The 19,282-nt window shown below is 33.9% G+C and overlaps 1 protein-coding gene across 6 annotated transcripts; it reads right to left on the bottom strand.

Annotated features, from left to right (window-relative positions):
* Positions 1-4,758: 4,758 nt before the first annotated feature.
* LOC111384880 (shaggy-related protein kinase NtK-1-like) lies at positions 4,759-15,870 on the bottom strand. 6 transcript variants are annotated; one of them, XM_023009236.1, is made up of 14 exons: positions 15,710-15,870; positions 13,909-14,022; positions 13,716-13,808; positions 9,022-9,081; positions 8,637-8,909; positions 8,314-8,388; positions 7,920-7,976; positions 7,697-7,837; positions 7,553-7,603; positions 6,887-6,982; positions 6,627-6,710; positions 5,930-6,032; positions 5,752-5,848; positions 4,759-5,248 (listed from the first exon to the last, which is right to left on the bottom strand). In XM_023009236.1, exons 2-13 carry the CDS (start codon positions 14,020-14,022, stop codon positions 5,766-5,768), a joined length of 1,230 nt encoding a protein of 409 aa, XP_022865004.1. In that variant the 5' UTR covers positions 15,710-15,870; the 3' UTR covers positions 4,759-5,248; positions 5,752-5,765. The 6 variants fall into 6 exon arrangements, with proteins under 6 accessions (XP_022865004.1, XP_022864999.1, XP_022865025.1 ...); XM_023009231.1 differs by having other exon boundaries at positions 4,759-5,236; XM_023009257.1 differs by lacking the exon at positions 6,887-6,982 and having other exon boundaries at positions 4,759-5,236.
* Positions 15,871-19,282: the final 3,412 nt, after the last annotated feature.

Genomic DNA, 19,282 nt, shown 5'->3' with positions numbered 1-19,282 from the left:
TCATTTTGCATATCCACCCTAGGCTCTCATCTAGCCGGCCTCCTAGCATGTGGTAATTCTGCCCGTTGACTCCGGCTAAGGTTTGTAACCGTAGCGTCTAGCCTGTCCAACCTATTTTCCACACTAATTATCCTGCGCTCAAACCGCTGCATCATAGCGTCTGCCATGTTATTTTGATTTCCCATCCTGCTCGAAGTGGATCCTTCCCGTTCTGATTTTCTGTCTCACCAAAATTTCACTCGAAAATCACTCAATATTAGGCTTTACCCTCAATTGAACTCACCACTCAGCACTTTACCTCTCAATTGCTTCCAATCAATGATCTTAAAAACAATTACTCGGAGTAAAATTGCGAGGTAACTGTAATACTCTGAAATTCTATGCTCGTTTAATTTGCTCATTTAATTTTTTTTTATAGCAATTTAACTTTTCAAAATTTTTATATGGCCAAACTATTAATTGTTGCCAAGTTTGCATTTTCGGTTGATTAAAAGTTTACCAAGATTAGTTAATTAGGGGTTTGGGATAATTGTCAAATTCTACATCTATCTTATTAGTATTATAGATAAACATTATCCTTTGCTTCATCCTTGGCCGAGAGGAATGGGTGGGGGGGATGGCGCCACCTTTGTAGTGATTAAATGCATGAGGTGTTTGATAGTTAACCAAAGCTGAAGGTGTTAATTGTTAGACATGCAAGAGGTGGTGATTATCTAAGCAAGTAAGAGGTGTTCAATTGTGGCAGAAGATGGATTTAAAGTGCTTAATACATGCATGGGGTGAGGTTAATGCAAGTCCACGTGTTGGCACAAAAAATCCTAGATAGTGATCCCTTGTTTTATCCATAAGTCTCCCTTGCCTTATATAAATATGAGATGTTTCCCTGCATTTTATTCCTTCCAAAACCAGAAAGTCTCTTGTAAGAGTTGGAAGAATACGTAAAGAAAAAGGAAACAAAAGCCTAGCGTATTTCAACCGAAAATATTTCAAGTTTTAAAGTAAGATACTTTCTATGCTTAAGTGGTAGGATTTCATGGAAATATTTATGCTTAAGCTATGCATGAAAAATCATAATATGAATGTGGTGGACAAGTCCACAAACTTAGATATATACTAATGCCTTAGGACAAGTGCAAAGGGCACCGGCAAGCTGGAATGTGCAAGTATGTGTTTGATTGCATTCTTTTGTGTAGTATTAAGATATTAAATCCAAGCATGGTATCTTACTAATACTGAGTATTCTTTATACTCATAGTATTTTATACTAAATTTTTAGATCCATGATCGTTGGGTTGATGGAAGTCAGCTGGCATAATCGATGATGGGTTAAGGACAAAGTTATTTTACATCAAAGTTTCCTTTTGTATGTTTTGTTCGACGACTGCTTTCCATATATTTTTCTTATGGTATTATATAAAAACATGTATATGACATGATGTAATATGGTATTAAAAGTAAATTTTGTAATCATATCTTTCATGTTATGTTAAAAGACATTTTTATAGACTTTTTCTTGCAAGTGATAAAAGAGGCAGAAACAGGACAATTTTTGGGTCAACTTCAAAACACTATTTCCAACTCTATAAACATCCATTTGAGACTCTAAAAATATTGATGCGTTCCTTCTTGAGTTGCCTTAGTACGAAACGCAGGAATCACTCAATTTGGATAAACATGGCCTGAGATATAAATTTTTAAGCGTCGAAAGGTCAATATGAATTTTCTGTGCAATACCTCACTGTTTTCAGTAAAACGCCCATATCATATGATCTTGGAAATTTTCCATATTTTAACCTAGAAAACTACTTGAAAATATCTTTCTAATGCCGCAAATTTCATGAAAAACGGAGTTGTGATGAATTTTATAAAAATAGTTGAACTGGCTGCCCCAATTATCCGTGGCAGCGCCGAGTCCATATACCTGAAGTATAATTTCATGTCGACATGTACTTCTGCTGGCCATTAAATTTTATCAGAGATATTTTACTAACTTCAAAATAAGTTTCTACATGTAATACTTTTATTTAAGAGTCCTTACATGGAGCAAAGGCAGAAGTTATTATGTTTAGTGCGTGACACTCGAAGTTTAAGTTTGGGGCGTTACAGTAACAATTGAATTGTTGAAGATTCAAGATTAGGAAATTGAAGGACTAAGAAATTAAATAAAAATTTTGGAGGGACCAAAAAAAAAATTTTTAACCCGTGAACAGTAAAAAAAGTGTTTTTTTTTTTAGAAAAACACAAACACAATTAAACTACCTAAAATTTTAGATTTAAGACTCAAAATTAATGGAAAACACTGTATCAGGGCATTCTCAGCATCGTATGGCCCATGTTTCATTTTGGAGGCTGAACTCAGAGCCATACTAGATGGGCTTCTATTGGCCAGAAGACTTGGGATTTCATCTATCTGGCTCAAGGCAGATTCAACATTGGCTATTCACTGCATTACCAAAGGTGGAGGACCATGGTCGATTCAGGGTATTCTTAGACAGATCAGAGACCTCATCTACTTCGATAGAGATACGGTTTCACACATCTACAGAGAAGGCAACCAGGTTGCTAATTCTCTTGCTACAGAAGGCTGGAATAATCGGCGCTATCTAGAGTATGGTCCACTAGAACTGCCTCGACATATTAGGGCGATAGTGCGGATCGACAGACATGGATTGCCCAGTTTTAGAGGTTCGTAATTTAGGTTATTCTTTATTGTATAGGGAAGTAGTACTTCCTCATTTATTGCTTTCATTTATTACATTCATTTGTTGCATCACTGCTTTTTGGAGGTCAGGTTCATGCCCCCCTCCTTCCGTGTATTCTTGATTTTTATGAAATAAATATGGTTGGAGAACCCTTAACCCCCATCGACCTTCCTTAGTGGACCCTAAAAAGTCACTAAAGATGTGTGGATGTTTTTACCCAAAAAAAAAAATTAATGGAAAACACGAAAAACAAACCAAAGACTCCAAAACAAGAAAAAAATAAAGGGATATAACTTTGATTCTGGTGCCAAAGCTCTGATACCACCCAATGTGAACCTGGTAGCAACGAACGCTAACGAACCTACAGAAGAATGACACAAACCCCAAGAAAGCCAAAAAAAAATTCAAAATTTAGGATTCAATTCACAAATTTGGGGACCAAACAACCAATAGTATGTTAAACTATTGACATTTTGATCACGAAACTTATAAATTTAATCCGGATTTAGATTTAACTCAACCAATTAATAAATCAAACAATCCCAAGATAACAAAGATACGAAGGACATTTTGATTATATAATTAATTGAATCTTACTCGAATTGTTGAACGCCAAAAGATGTTGAATCTTGATAAGTTCAGATTTATTCCACACAAGAACAAGAATTGGAAGCAAAAGTCTCTCGAATTAATTTCTCAAATATCAAAGTCTTGGAATACAATAATGAAATAAATTTCCTATTTATACTAAAGTCTAGAAATATGGGGAAAAAACCTGATTTAAGAGTCCTAAATTAATAAACTTGCCAAAAATAATTAATTGAGTCAAAATATGATTCTCGCGAGAAAATTGCAACTTTGGCCCCGAAGTATACCATGCGGCCAACTTTGGCCTAACCCGGATCATATCAATGTCTACATTGCCTAGTGCACTAAAATGGATCAAAAAGGACAGTCGGGGAACATCTTGGCATAAAAAAACAAAGTGTATTGCACTTACTACTACCGTCTACTACATTTGGATGACAAGTAATAGAAAGATTTTTGAAGATCTCAAACCATATATTGATAGTATTGTTCAAAGAATCAAAACACACGTATACAAAATCATGTTTTCTTTGTATCCGAATGTTTTGATTCAATATGAGTCATTAGCCATGGGTCATTAGCTATATTGGTTGTGACCCCTTATTTGTATTTTGTTTGTTTTGCCCGGAAATACCCGGTGTTATTGTAAATCATATTTTATCAATATAATTCACATTTACTGATCAAAAAAAAAAAAAAAGTCCCGTCAAATTGGAATGTAATGTCAATTAACTTCAATCAATAAATAGAATAAAAACATATATATACTTTAAGAACCAACTTGATATTTGTACAAACGTCAAGGACTATTCGTGAAATTAATTCTTGTTAAATTTTCAAATTACTAACTTCGTTGAAACTCATGATCTTTATTATAAAAATCGGAGAGGGGCAGGGGGGAGAGGGGGGGGGAGTAAAAATGAACAACTACCATATGATGTGGTTGTTGCAAACAACACGTGAGAATGTTGCTGGCAATTTCAATCAAGCCTTTCTCCAATAATTTATTGAATCTTTTAATGACCATAGTGAGTAGATGTAACTAAAGGAGTTAAGGTTGAAATAATCCATTTGGCAATTAGTCCCTTATAAAGCCAAGGCATGAATTTTTCGGGGGGGGGGGGGGGGGGGGGGGGCATTCTCACCACATCATAATAAAAATCTCAAATGTTGGCTCTACAATAGGTCCCTTTGTCACTATCCTATTTAACCCCACTAAAATTGCAACCCCAATTTAGATGACATTAATGTAACATTAATTAATAATTAGAATTAAATAACTTATTTAATTTCACATTTCATTTAACCAATCATCCAGTCCATTTACAATGAAGTTGCAACTTTAATAAGACTACACAACATTATTCCGCTGTCATTATTAACACGTCAATGACCATTTGAATTGGCAATTAATATGGGCATCAAAAAGACAAAATTGTCCCTCCACGTTTTTATACTTGCACAAAAATGAATGATAGAAATGGTAATTGACAACATCAAATCACATTTAGCCCCTTTTCATTCCAATTCTTTGGCAATAAAAATAAAAAAATATGATTGTTATCCATCACATCAAGCCATAATATTTGACTTTCTATCTCTTGTGTGGGTCTCGTAACGACTATATTTTTTATTCTCATTCTTACAAAAATAGGTACCAAGCGGGGCCTCAAATAGTCAAATGATATGGGCGTCCTTTTTTTTACAGGAAAGTGGGCACACTTCGACGGTAAAAAATGAATTCTCCGGGCAAAAAATGACGACTAAACAGGCACGTATTCTTACTCTCATTCTTGCTTCTCAACTCTGGACAATTTGAATCTCAAATGATGACAATTCATTATCTTTCCTACTTGACTGAGATTCTTCATTGTCTCGATATTTTATTTTCAGCTACATTCTGATGTAAATAGTGGTGCAACATGGTTTTGCCACAGACTATCAAGCTGTCAATGAAGCTACATTTCGTTATACATAATAGTGAATCAAGGCATGAATAATGCTACTTGTACATAAGGAAGTACAGAAAATTTTACAAATAAAAGAGGTATCAAGGAGAGAGTGGAGAATATTTTTCCATTTTTTGTTTAGTTGAAGAAATTCTAATTTAATCATATCTCACAACATCACGTGTATATGCACCAATCTGTAAGTAGTGATATACATATAGCATAACCATTACATTATATATAAACAACAGTTTCCAATTCCAAAACACACAACAATTTTGGGGGATGCTGCCAGAAAATAGAAAAGAGAAGTATGAATCCTTTATCCACATATTGTCAAAAGCTGTAGGTGATAAGGAAACAAGGTACACATAATACGCGTTAAGGTCTGGTCACCTAATCATTAGCACTTACCTAAATCTTTTATAAAACGAGAAGATACAACCCAACTACACAAGGTAAAGAGGAGAAAACACAGGCGGTGCACATATAAAACACTTGATGTTTTGTACCATATTTTGAAGGTTCATAACCCCAGGAAGGGGCATTGCTTTCTGGCATGCTCGGGAATTAACTTCAGCAGGGTCTCAATTGGCACGCCCTTCAACTCTGGAAAATAAGAGTGCAGCAACTTGAACAAAAATATCCGGCTTAGACAATGTGAGATAATATTATCGAAAAACTTCATACCATGAGGCTTGAAATTGAACAATGGAGGAAGCGAACGGCCATTTGGGAGGCGTGTGTTTGGATCGCGTAGCTCATCAAAAAAGGGATGAGTCAAGGCATCCAGCTGCAACGAAAGAGAATCCAATTTGCAACTTATAGCAAATGTAGAGAAATAGAGGCACCAACAATTTAATGTAAATGAGAAAAAGTTCAAGTCATGGTTCCATTCAGCTTCAGATATGGGTACTATTTCTCAATCCCTAAAATAGAGGCATACGCACAAAAGAATCAAGTATAGATTACTAAGTCAATTAGAACCTAAATTATTGGGTTTTAGAAAGTCTATTCAACAATGAATTCTTTTATTCCAGTTCTAATGGGAAGTTGGAAAGTATGAAAAATGTTTGTTATATAGAACACAAATCCTTAAGGAATTTTCCTACAGAATGAGGCATAGAATCTCAAGAATCCAACAATATAAAATACTGCACTCCATCCGTGTTAATCATGTGCATAAATTCATTCCTGGACACGATAGACTGAGAGAGAAGTGGGCAAGACAATCTGTTCAACAAAATAACTACATTTTTCACTTAAAATAATCGAGCCACCAGCAGTCTAGTCCATTCTTAGTAGCAACCTAAGGAATAACTTGCTGAAATAAAAGGGCATAGAAAGAGAATTTTTTTAATGAAAAGGAAGAATTTCATGTACTCACAGCTGTGCAACGTAAACTAGGAGAGTACTGCAGCAGTCTCGAAACAAGATCAACAGCTGCCGGAGGCATGTGTTTATGGAATATCTGATGCAAAGCAAAGCAAAGAATAATAGGTGAATGAAACAGCAATAACACAAAGAAAGCTTTATTCCCAATAAATTTTGGGGTAGTTAATCGCCACTCCATACCAAAAATGATGAGCAAGGAAAAAAGAAAAACTATAAGAGAAATTTAGCATGAATTCCTAAAATTACAAGTACCTTGTGCCAAGGATGCGCTTTGATTTGTGGAAATTTGAACTCAGTATAGTTAGGATTCATGCATTTTATTTCTTCCCTGGTTGGAGTACCCAAAACCTGAGATATATAGTTTGATTTATGGATTTACAAAATAGTAACATACCATTGGTCACTCCATGTTAAACAATGTTAACTAGTCATATAGAAGCTTAAGCTATTAGAGAGGAATCATATGTATTCATTTAAAGGCTGTCTTCAACATCCGTCTAAGAATAATGCATCTTTTTTTGTTACAACTACCAAAAACAGGTTTGAATCTGATCACAGAATGATTTATACAGATGAACATTTAAATAAACCAAGAAGTTTAGTCCAGATTAATGTAAACAAGCAAACATTATAAGAGATTTATTTTAAAATATGCAAGAACTTAAATTGTAACACAACATAGGTCACTCTATCAACTAATAAATCATCTTTCTAGTTGCAACTACAAAAGACACAACTTTTCAAAGAACTGTATGCATATATATAAAGCCCTTCTCTTCTTCAGTCTAACAGGCACACATATGAACTTTATAGGGCCCTCCACAAAATAATAACAGAAGAGACAACAGCAATAATGCAAAAAGAAAACATAACCAGCAAAACATTAGAAGATCAGAAAGTGCATCAGCAAGAGAGCACCTTAATAATCTCTACAAGCTGGTCCACTCCACTCTCACCAGGAAACAAAGGCTGAAAGCAAAATCCAACAATAGCTCAGATAATACAATCCCTTTACAGCCGTGCAAAGGACCTATTATGTGCAATGAGAAATCAGCCAAATACCTGTCGTAGGATTAGCTCAGCAAGCACACAGCCAACGGACCAAATGTCTATAGCTGTAGTATACTCTGTCGCTCCAAAAATAAGCTCAGGTGCTCTATAATACCTAGAGCAGATATAAGAGATATTGGGCTCCCCTTTGACCTGCCAAGAATCGGGGAATTAAATTGTCAAACATCTTATTTGCATGAAAGGAACTATATCATCATAAAAGCATTACACATACCAAAACTTTGGCACTTCCAAAATCACACAATTTAACCTGGTGCGTATGCGGATTCACCTGCAAAAGTGCATTAAATAATTATCTTGAAAGAAAGCTTAGAAACATTTGAACAAATTGAAAACGTTACGTCAAATGCCCACTTTTTCTATTCACCTAAAACTCTTCCCTTCACTTCCTATTCACCTAAAACTCAAATCATGCCATCCCATTTGAATTGTGAGCAGCTAATAACAAAGAGAATAATATAAAGCATGTTAAAGATAACTAACAATACTCATGTTTTTAGGCAAGTTTTCCCTAAGATGTAAAAAAGGAGAAACAAGAAATGGAAAATGGAAAACGGAAAACAAAAAATGAAAAAATATAGAAGCATGGAAGCTAATATTGGTCATACCAACAAATTTTGAGGCTTGATGTCCCTGTGGCACACTCCAACACCACGATGGATATATGATAATGCTCTGAAAATCTGCCAAATAGAAACAGTTTTATTCTGTAAAATATTAAACCTTAGAAACAGAGCTCAAATATATACTACTACTCATGCAGAACAGAGTGACAAATGCCCTGAAACTTCTCGTTCAAAGAACAAAACTATGAAAGTTGATCCACTCATGAAAAAGTCATAAATTTTTACAATTTTATTTTTTTGAGGAGCATGGGACAAGCAGAAGACACAGCAAGTATCAGAAGACACAGCAAGTATCAACAAATTACCTGGTAAGTGTAAAGCTTTACATATATCAGTAGCATCCTTTGGCTCAGCTTGTTGTAGTGTTTGATAACACGATGAACAGTTTCAGGGACATACTCGAGTACCAGGTTAAGATATAATTCGTCCTTTTCAGTTGTAGAGAAGAAGCAATGCTTCAAAGAGACAACATTTGGGTGGTCAAGAAGACGCATGGTTTGCAACTCTCGGTTCTTATACCTCTTATCTTGAAGAACTTTCTTTATCGCAACTGTTTCGCCTGTCTCCAAGCATTTAGCCTAGATAATGAAGATCAAACAATGATATCTATGGTTATTCTCATAGTGAGTATATCAAATAAATAAGCAGGAACCACCAAGAAATCCAAGTAAAAGCAACAGAAGAACTCACCTGGAACACTACTCCAAATGATCCGTGACCAACAACTCGTTCAGCCATGTAACTGATTGTCTGAAATTATTAATTAGTCGAGGAAAATAAATGAAACTACAAAAATTATCAACGCCAACAGAAGCGGGTAGAAACTTAAAAGAATGCAGGGGCAGAAGCATAGATCCCAAAAATATAACACATCCAGTCAAATGGTACAGCCAAACCTAAGATAAATTGCATTGAACTTTTTCTTCTGATCACTATTGAAATTGATGATATTTATTTGATGAATTTGTAAAAGCGAGTATTATGGGAAATGCTTGTTCAATTAGAAAACTGTCAAAATTTAATTCCTAGCTTCAGAAACATGGGAACCACAATATAAAGCCCTGTTTGTTTTCCATTATTTACTCATTAAAATGAAAAATATGACCGTTATCCATCACATCAAGTCATCATATTTGAAAATCTATTTCTTGTGTGGGGTCCATAACGACTATATTTTTCATTCTCATTCTTATATTAAAGTGACTCAAACGGGGCCAAAGATTACCCTCTCTTTTGACTTCTAGAGTTGCTCCTTGTAAGCAATCCCCAAGGCTCTATGAGGATTGCCCTTAGAAACCAAGAGTGGCATTTGGATAAACGGACACATTTGTTAGGGATTAGTCATCCCAGTGTATGATAAACTGAATTTGAACGACATTTATTATTCTTTACACGCATTCAATACATGTATTTTGTTATTCTGTTGATATGAGCATTTACCCATCACGAGTAGCATTTGGATAAATGGATATGGGTGTTAGGGATTTCATCCCAGGGTATAATAAACTGAATTTGAACAATGTTTATTATTCTTTTTACACATTCAATGCATATATTTTGTTATGCTGTTGATATGAGCATTCACTCATCAAGTTCCCATTGTGGAGAATAAATGTAAGGAGAATTGGCTCATAACCCCTTAAAAGACTTCATTATTTGTTCAAAGTCAGTGGTGAGCTAGAGCATCTCACTAGTGATTGTAGTATGTTGACTCCATGGGATGGGTGACTTGTCCTGGTCAATAAAATGAGATTTTAGCTTTGACATACTAGGTGTATTCCATCACATGGAATACATTGAATAGAACCTAGTGAAAAAATGTTTCTATAAATACTTCCTCGGATAGTTATCATATTATGTACGTCCTTAATCTTGAGAGAAATCATTGGAGTGATTGATGAGACCTCACTACTCAAAAGGGAGAACTTCATGTAGTTGAATCAATAGTTGGTAACAACCAAATGCCAGATTAAGATGAGGAATCATCACGAGCATAGTAACAAGAAAGCAGGCTAAAAGAGTGGTCTATAGTCAAGTTTGCAATGACTATATGCAACCATGCACCAAAGATTCGATACAGAAGCCGTCAGTAAAAGAAGGGTCTTTTTTTCAATCTTGTAGTTGATGAAAGGTCAATGGCTGACTCTTTAGATTCCATTCCAACTCTTTTTCTCACTTCAAGACCAATTTTCTCATTCAAATCTTCCTCAGCAAGAGAACCCGAAATGGCAGGAATGTGATGAGTATTTAGTTGGTCCCCCTATGCAAGGATATTGCCCCAATATCTATGAAATAAAGGATGCTCATTGAATGAATCTTAACTTATATGAGTCCAAATACTCAATAAAACTATTACATTGTGTTCTCGATGAAAGAGAATAACTGGACTCTCATTCATATTCTATTCCAAAATAAAAAAGATCAACAAGTGAAACCTTAACGAGGTCAATGCCTTCCGATATCTTGGATGACAAGTCTTTCTGTTGTTAAGAACATGAATTCTCAATATATACACTGTGACATCTCTTGAAGAGACATGATATCCCTAAAGCCAATTTGATGGGGTTGTGATCATGAAACTCATATGCATGGTAACGGCTGTGATTAATAACTCAAAAAAGGCTGGGATGACAAGGAGTAATATAAAATGTCTCTAGTATTAATACCTCTAAATTATGGAAATCCATTCAGCAAGACAACTCAAATGATTAGTACCTCAAAGACATGATAAGATTACACTGTTTCTATAATTTTTTAAGGATCGTATAAGTCATATTTCTCTAGCAGAAATGATATGTAATTAATAGGAAAATCATCAACGGAAATAGAATTGTATTTTTATGTATCGTGATATTTTCTTGGAGCTAGAATTTTCCTATGGGTTCTAGGATTCCTGATCAAATTGCCGGTGGTATCATTGAAGATTGAATGATGTGGATTTTTTTGGGTCTCAGAGTCTATTAATTTGGATAGATGTTGGTTTAATTTTTCATACCCCACACAAGAATGAGATGAGAATTGATTTATTCTAATTTAATTGGTTTTAGATATTCCTACTTGGAATAAGAATTAAACTAGGTGTGGTTGTTGGTGTTAGGAATCCTATTTTGGAATACAAAATAAACCATGTTTAGATGGAGTTTTAGAACAAGAGGAAACAAGTCAATGCTAGAAGCCCATTACACATCGGTCCCCTCATCATTTTGTAAAAAGGAAAAAAAGAAGAAAGGAAACCCGGGTACCGAATTGAACTTCTTGATGAAGACAGAATTGAGAGAGAAACAAAGATATATTTGTATGAGTGAACAATTTCCTCTATAAGAAATCTTCACTTGGTCAAATGCCATATCCCCTTCCCTTTTCTCATGCAGGATGCAAAACCACGTTCTATCATTTCATAAAAATATGGCAGCCCTAAATCCTAAGATTACAACCTGCACTTGAAAAATTCATTCTTTGGAACCAGAATTTTGACAAACTATTTCAAACTTGGCGTACAGAAATTCAGCCAGTGTTCTGAAGGAGGTTTAGGGCAGAATTTGTGTTAATAATCCAATATAAACTCCACAAATTGCATAGCTTAAGTCCTACAAATATTTGGAACATCACAATACACCAGAGTTAATTTTGCAATGAAATTGGTTTGAAGACTAGTTTTTTTGGAGCGCCATAATTTTTTTGGACTGGTGCCTTCGACTTAAGGTATGCCTTTTACCTTCTTCTCTAAAATAATCGAAAGTTACAATCTTGTATTGAGTATTGCTTTTGTTGCGGCTTGCTGGTGCAATAATCATTGTTTGACTAGCAGAAATGACAAAAATTCTCATAAGAAGACAGATCTTCAGGGTAGCTAAAAAGGAGGACAGCCAGAGGACTTGGGATTTCAGCTATCTGGCTCGAGGCAGATTCAATATTGGCTATTCACTGCATTACCAAAGGTGGAGGACTATGGTCGATTCAGGGTATTCTTAGACAGATCAGAGACCTCATCTACTTCGATAGAGACACGGTTTCACACATCTACAGAGAAGGCAACCAGGTTGCTAATTCTCTTGCTACAGAAGGCTGGAATCATCGGCGCTATCTAGAGTATGGTCCACTAGAACTGCCTCGACATATTAGGGCGATAGTGCGGATCGACAGACATGGATTGCCCAGTTTTAGAGGTTCGTAATTTAGGTTATTCTTTATTATATAGGGAAGTAGTACTTCCTCATTTATTGCTTTCATTTATTACATTCATTTGTTGCATCACTGCTTTTTGGAGGTCAGGTTCATGCCCCCCTCCTTCCGTGTATTCTTGATTTTTATGAAATAAATATGGTTGGAGAACCCTTAACCCCCATCGACCTTCCTTGGTGGACCCTAAAAAGTCACTAAGGATGTGTGGATGTTTTTACCCAAAAAAAAAAATTAATGGAAAACACGAAAAACAAACCAAAGACTCCAAAACAAGAAAAAAATAAAGGGATATAACTTTGATTCTGGTGCCTAAGCTCTGATACCACCCAATGTGAACCTGGTAGCAATGAACGCTAACGAACCTACAGAAGAATGACACAAACCCCAAGAAAGCCAAAAAAAATTCAAAATTTAGGATTCAATTCACAAATTTGGGGACCAAACAACCAATAGTATGTTAAACTATTGACATTTTGATCACAAAACTTATAAATTTAATCCGGATTTAGATTTAACTCAACCAATTAATAAATCAAACAATCCCAAGATAACAAAGATACGAAGGNTGAACTTCTTGATGAAGACAGAATTGAGAGAGAAACAAAGATATATTTGTATGAGTGAACAATTTCCTCTATAAGAAATCTTCACTTGGTCAAATGCCATATCCCCTTCCCTTTTCTCATGCAGGATGCAAAACCACGTTCTATCATTTCATAAAAATATGGCAGCCCTAAATCCTAAGATTACAACCTGCACTTGACAAATTCATTCTTTGGAACCAGAATTTTGACAAACTATTTCAAACTTGGCGTACAGAAATTCAGCCAGTGTTCTGAAGGAGGTTTTGGGCAGAATTTGTGTTAATAATCCAATATAAACTCCACAAATTGCATAGCTTAAGTCCTACAAATATTTGGAACATCACAATACACCAGAGTTAATTTTGCAATGAAATTGGTTTGAAGACTAGTTTTTTTGGAGCGCCATAATTTTTTTGGACTGGTGCCTTCGACTTAAGGTATACCTTTTACCTTCTTCTCTAAAATAATCGAAAGTTACAATCTTGTATTGAGTATTGCTTTTGTTGCGGCTTGCTGGTGCAATAATCATTGTTTGACTAGCAGAAATGACAAAAATTCTCATAAGAAGACAGATCTTCAGGGTAGCTAAAAAGGAGGACAGGAGCTACAGAAAATTACCTGCTTTGGTTGGCCATTTCGACCACCAATAGTAGTTACTATTATGTGTCCTGTCTCAGTCCCATTACCATCAACAACAGTCGCTTCCACCTCCTCCAACATCAAACATCATGAATCAATCTCAAGAAATTATGAATTCTCATACGGAAGTGTTACCAGAAAATGCTAGTTTTAACACCTTCCAAGTGCTCACCTTGTCATCCCCGATTTTCATGTCATTCATCTCCTCAGGCAATGTATCAACCCCCGCTGCATGGCTGCTGGATTTCCCCAAGCCAGAAGTAGGTGCTACACCCACTGAAGTCATCTGCAAAACCAACTAGCTTGTTGTATTATCTCAGTAAGTCAGGCATCTACTGGAACATAAAACACGGTCTCAAGTGTCAACTACTCAGAAACTGGATCTGTATATTAACTTATTATTTTAACACTACTACTTCTATCACTCTTTTATTGAATACCAGTTTGGTGGTTTTCAAAAATTCGTGTAAAGTAAGTCAAGAATAGCATGACTAAATGGAGTTCGGTTTATAATACCTATAACATAAAACAAAATCGGAAAAGAATTACATGGTAGCTGGCAAAGGCTCAAGCCAAACTTAGTTCTCATCTTCCTACCATATTTATGAACTATTTCTGACATGCCCTTAGAATTGATGAATTCATGGTTTTGGCCAGTTAGAACTGGTCTTTGTGGGTAGGATCAATTTAGTCATTTTTTACACAGAACTTCGTTTGCTACCAGATTGAAGGATTATTATCCTATATCCTTATAGAGTAGACTACTTAAACTAAATACAATATATATCGTGCAATACCTTCAATTCATTGAAGAGAGTTAATTCAGCAACTAACAAAGCTTCTGATTTTTTTCAGATTGTGTGAGGTATTTGAGACACAGTTTCATACCAGCGGGATTGCACGAATGTCACTGAGGTTTCTTTTATATTTGCTTCTCTCTAATTTCAGCCTTTTTCTGGCCATGAAAAATTTACTCTGGGTCGACTGATATCCAGTGGGATAGTAATACAATCCTCCACTAAAACCCTGATTCTCGGACCCATAGACAACATAGAAGCAGCTTATAGTACTAATTCCCTCATGTACAATATCTTTTTATGCCGCTTATAGTCACTAACCCCTGTCAGTTTGATCCCCTTAAAGTCTGCAGTAGAAACTTTAGTACTTTCTCCATTCCATATTGACATCGGAACTCTGTATTTGTTAAAACACGGTTCAATGAAAATTATGTACCAAAAATTATTATGAGTTAATTTTACCATTAACTTTCTTAAAATCCCACATCAATTGTAGAATAATAGTTGGTCACTTAGAGCAACGAGGTTCTACCATTCGTAGAAGATATACCGAGAGAAGACAAATGAGCGCGGAGGGGAGCTTTTTAAGAAATAAATAGTACTCACCTAAGTGTGGATAATTTAACAATTGCCTTTACTTTTATTATTCCTAATTCGAAATTAGTGGGGTGATTATATGGTGTTCAATGATGAAGACGATATTTACCAAACATTTTCCTCTAATATTATATTCCAACAGCAATAATTGGCGTCCGTCTTCCCAACGCCTTCTCTTTACCAATAAGAGCAACACCAAGAACAACCACCAAAGAGAGAAAATAGTCCATCCAAAAAAAGAGATAGATTACTAAATTTCCACAAAAAGAAACAACTTACAGCGATCATATGATGAATTAAAATTGAAGAAGAAAACTTAATAAAATTAAACCTATAATATCAACAAAACAGATAATTACGGCGAAATCAGCAAAATAAAAGGAAAAATCCAGAGATCTAACGAAGAAAAAAATAATTCTACGAACAGAAACAAATGACAAACAACAAATTCAACCAATGATCTACAATTTCACAGTGAAAAAAATCCCTCCGAAAATTTAATCAAGACGAATTTAAACAAAAACAATATACATTTCAGGACAGGTAAAGACATCGTAAAGCTGAAGAATGGAAATATACCGTTGGAATTAGAATCTTAAGGAAGAGACGGAGCAGGCACCGATTATAATCGGTGGCTCACTCCGATTGTTTTGTTGATGCCAAGATATATGAAAACACCATCACCCGAGCAGAGAGAGAAATGTGTGCCTTAGCCGTCGTTTCTCGCGTTAAACCCCCCGTTTGGGCCGTTAATTTTCGTTCAATTATATTTTATTTTTCTCCCACCTATTTTCAATCACAAAATCTTTCATAAAATAATATTACACGCAAATCAAAAAAAATCTTTTTTATTTAACTACTCATTTTTCAAAAAATACAATTCCACTCATTAATTTTCCCACAAATGAGGGCTAAATTGCATTTCATTTTTTTATTCTTTTTTAATAATTCATTTTTCAAAAAAATATTATTTCATTCATTTTCATTTAAAAAATTAGGGCAAACGGGTTTTTAATTTTTTCAGTCTTTAATTTAGCTCTTGTTTGAGCCTCATTTTGAAAAAAAATACATATTTAAATAATGTATTGATGGAAAATACATGATTAAAATATAAGAAAAATTTTAAATTTATTTGTAATATTATTTTATTGAAAAATATGTGTTTAAAATAATATGAAAATATTGTTTAAAAATACGTTCTTTTTTTAAAGAGTGGGACTCAAAGATGGGATTAGCTTTAGTTATTTATTTTATGTACTATGTTATTGGGTTGTAGGCAATGATTCCCCTGATGAGGTGTGTGACAGTCAAAGTGAATTAATTTATTATATCGGGAAGTGTGACTACTAAAATAAGAATTATCATTATTTTTAAATTCTTTATTTTACGTACTCATTTTTACATATTTGATGATGATTTTTCATCTTAAAAAATTAATTTTTTATTTCTATTTTACTATTTTAGTCATTATTTTTGAATTTTTCTTTTACAAGTAGGACTCACTTTTCTCTCTGACAATTAAAAAACTAATTCTCATAATCACTATTAAATAAGCCCTTAATCAAACATACAAGTAATAAAATATTCTGTACATAAATTCAAATTTTTTCTATCTTTTAACTATGCATTTTTCAAAAATTCACAATTCAAATCATTGCTTTAAACAAATAATAACTATCAAACAGAGGCTAAATTTTGCAATAATACATCAAAGTCACCTAGCCCTTGTTTTAGGTTCCATTAAAAATATATATTTTTTTTCAAAATTCATTTTTAATCACAAATTTTTAATTAAATAATATTACACGTAAACTCAAATTAATTATTACTTTTTTAATCACACATTCTCCAAAAAATTACTATTTTAAAATACAATTTTCTTTAAATCTCATTAAACCTCCGTTTGGTACAAATTAAAATCTAAATTTTAATTGAAGTCAAAATCAACAATCAATTTTAATCACATTGTTCGTGGGTTTTAAAACTTTTCAATTATACATTTCATCAAGTTCTATAAAAATCCACTAAATTTTTTTATTTTTAATCCTGTCAAGCAGAGACTAAAATAGAGTCCGAACAAGGGCACATGTTCCATTTTGCATGCACAAAATTGTGCAATGAGCTTTGTTGTATATTGTTGTTCAAAAATCAATAAAGGTGTGGGATATCATGAATGTAACGAAAAGTGAAATCGGGAGCCAAAATTTTGGCCTATGCAAGTTGCGGTCGCATGGTAACATGCTGGCTTTGTTCTATGCCACCGCATAGGATTGTTTTATATGGTCACATAGAATAATTTTCTAGCCGTTAATGACCTTTTTGTTTGAATTTCAGGTGGATTTTCATATGTTTTGGCACCACTTCGTGTAACATTGATTGATGCCTATAAATAGAATATAGATAATCAATGTAAACACATCAAAAACACTTGAAAAACAATTGTGATCATTGGTTCCATTCCACAAAAAAATCATAACCTTTCTCTATAATATTCATACTCTAATATGTGTTCTCGAGTTTTTGAGGATTTCACCAAGTGTTTAAGTATTAAATCCTTTACAATGCTTAACAAATCCTGTAAATCATTCTTAAAAACCCTTTAAGCATTAAATTCAATTCAAGAGAAGCCAAATATAGTATGAGGGCAATAATTACGTGTTCAAGCTCTTCATCTTCTTTTTCTCTTTCTTGTTTTGGTTATTTATTTCTTCTCCATTCCCTATCGTGTGTAAAACAATATTCTCCAACAAGCATTTCCACTGTTTTTGGCCATCGCACTCTCACGTCATGTGTGCTCAAAATTTTTTCATGCTTTGAAATCATATAAGAGGTGAATCGATCTTTTTTATTTTGAAGTTTAAGCATTTATTGTACGTTTCTCTTCTCCTATAATATCTAATTTACTCATAGTGATTTCAAATTTATTTTGTTTTGGAAGAAGAATCATAAGTTGAATAGAATTTTTAAATATTCATTAACAGATGTTATATTTAGGGTATGTTCGGTAATGATTATGAGAAATGATTTTTCGACCGTTAAAGAGAAAAGTGGGTTTCATCCGTGAGTGAATAAGTCTAAAATGACGATTGAAATAGTGAAATAACGATAAAAAAATTGATTTTTTTAGATGAAAATTGCTACCAAACGGGGCTTACTTCTTACTTTTTTTAGTCTTTAATAATGGAATGAACAATTCATCATCCAAGACGGTTAGAGTGCGTGTTTATATAAAAAAAATTTTAGAACATTTTCTAAAAAATGATTTTTTTTTTAGAGAATGCACAAATAAAAAGTAGAAAATTTTTATTGGTTTCCGAATAAAATTATTTCATTAAAAAATATATGATTAAAAATGATTTTAAATAACCTCTACCAAACAAGGGCTTACCATGATCTCTGTATGTCTTTCATTAAAATTAGTTTTTATTTTTTGAAAAGAGTTTGGGAATAGTTTTTTTTTTTTTTTTGGAAAAATAGTGGCAAACTCATTTTTAATTATATATTTCATGAAATTCATAATATAAATTTTTTATTCACAAACTTTATCAATTTTTATAAAATTTTACTAAAAATTTTAATTTAAACCAGACAACGACTTAATTACTTTGCTCTTGTTTTGTATTGTTTTGTATTGTTTTTCTGAAAATCGTCAAATAAAGTGATAGAATTTGTTACAATTAGGGATAAAAACCTGGAAGAAAGGGTCACATGGGGGTGGAGAGGGTTAGTTGGAAAACCAATTTTCATGGAAAATTTTGCCCATCAAACATACCATTTGAGTGGAAAATAAAATTTAAGTGGGGGGGGGGGGGGGGGGAGGGGGGGTTGGAAAACCAATTTTCATGGAAATTTTGCCCATCAAACATACCATTCGAGTGGAAAATAGAGCCTATCAAACAGCCCCTTAGAGGAATTATCTAATTATCCAGCAAATCTTGGCTGGCACGCAGTCTAAACAGCATTCTTGGTGAAGTAGGGAGAAGCAATATTGAAAATTATAATTCCCTGATCGCCAAATGGCACTAGACTTCAATATGAACGGAGTTAGGTGTGGCATAAAATTCATTTATTTTAGATTAATATATCTATAAAGGACAGTAAAATTTTACATGCAAAGGAATAATCTGGCTTGAATTGCCTTGCCACCTCTTT

The sequence above is a fragment of the Olea europaea genome, chromosome 3, assembly GCF_002742605.1.
Source record: "Olea europaea var. sylvestris chromosome 3, O_europaea_v1, whole genome shotgun sequence".
Classification (NCBI taxonomy): Eukaryota; Viridiplantae; Streptophyta; class Magnoliopsida; order Lamiales; family Oleaceae; genus Olea; species Olea europaea.
Note: the sequence above shows the minus strand (reverse complement) of the source record. Positions and strands in the feature narration are given on the sequence as shown.

Bases quoted from the DNA above. Each gene is read 5' to 3' on its own strand.
- LOC111384880 (XM_023009236.1), bottom strand. From the start codon at position 14,022: ATGACTTCAGTGGGTGTAGCACCTACTTCTGGCTTGGGGAAATCCAGC. The intron at 7,977-8,313 runs GTATGACCAATA...GCACTTTTGCAG, and splicing joins TCAAGCCTCAAAATTTGTTG to GTGAATCCGCATACGCACCA. The intron at 7,604-7,696 runs GTATTTGGCTGA...TTTTGCTTTCAG, and splicing joins CTGAGCTAATCCTACGACAG to CCTTTGTTTCCTGGTGAGAG.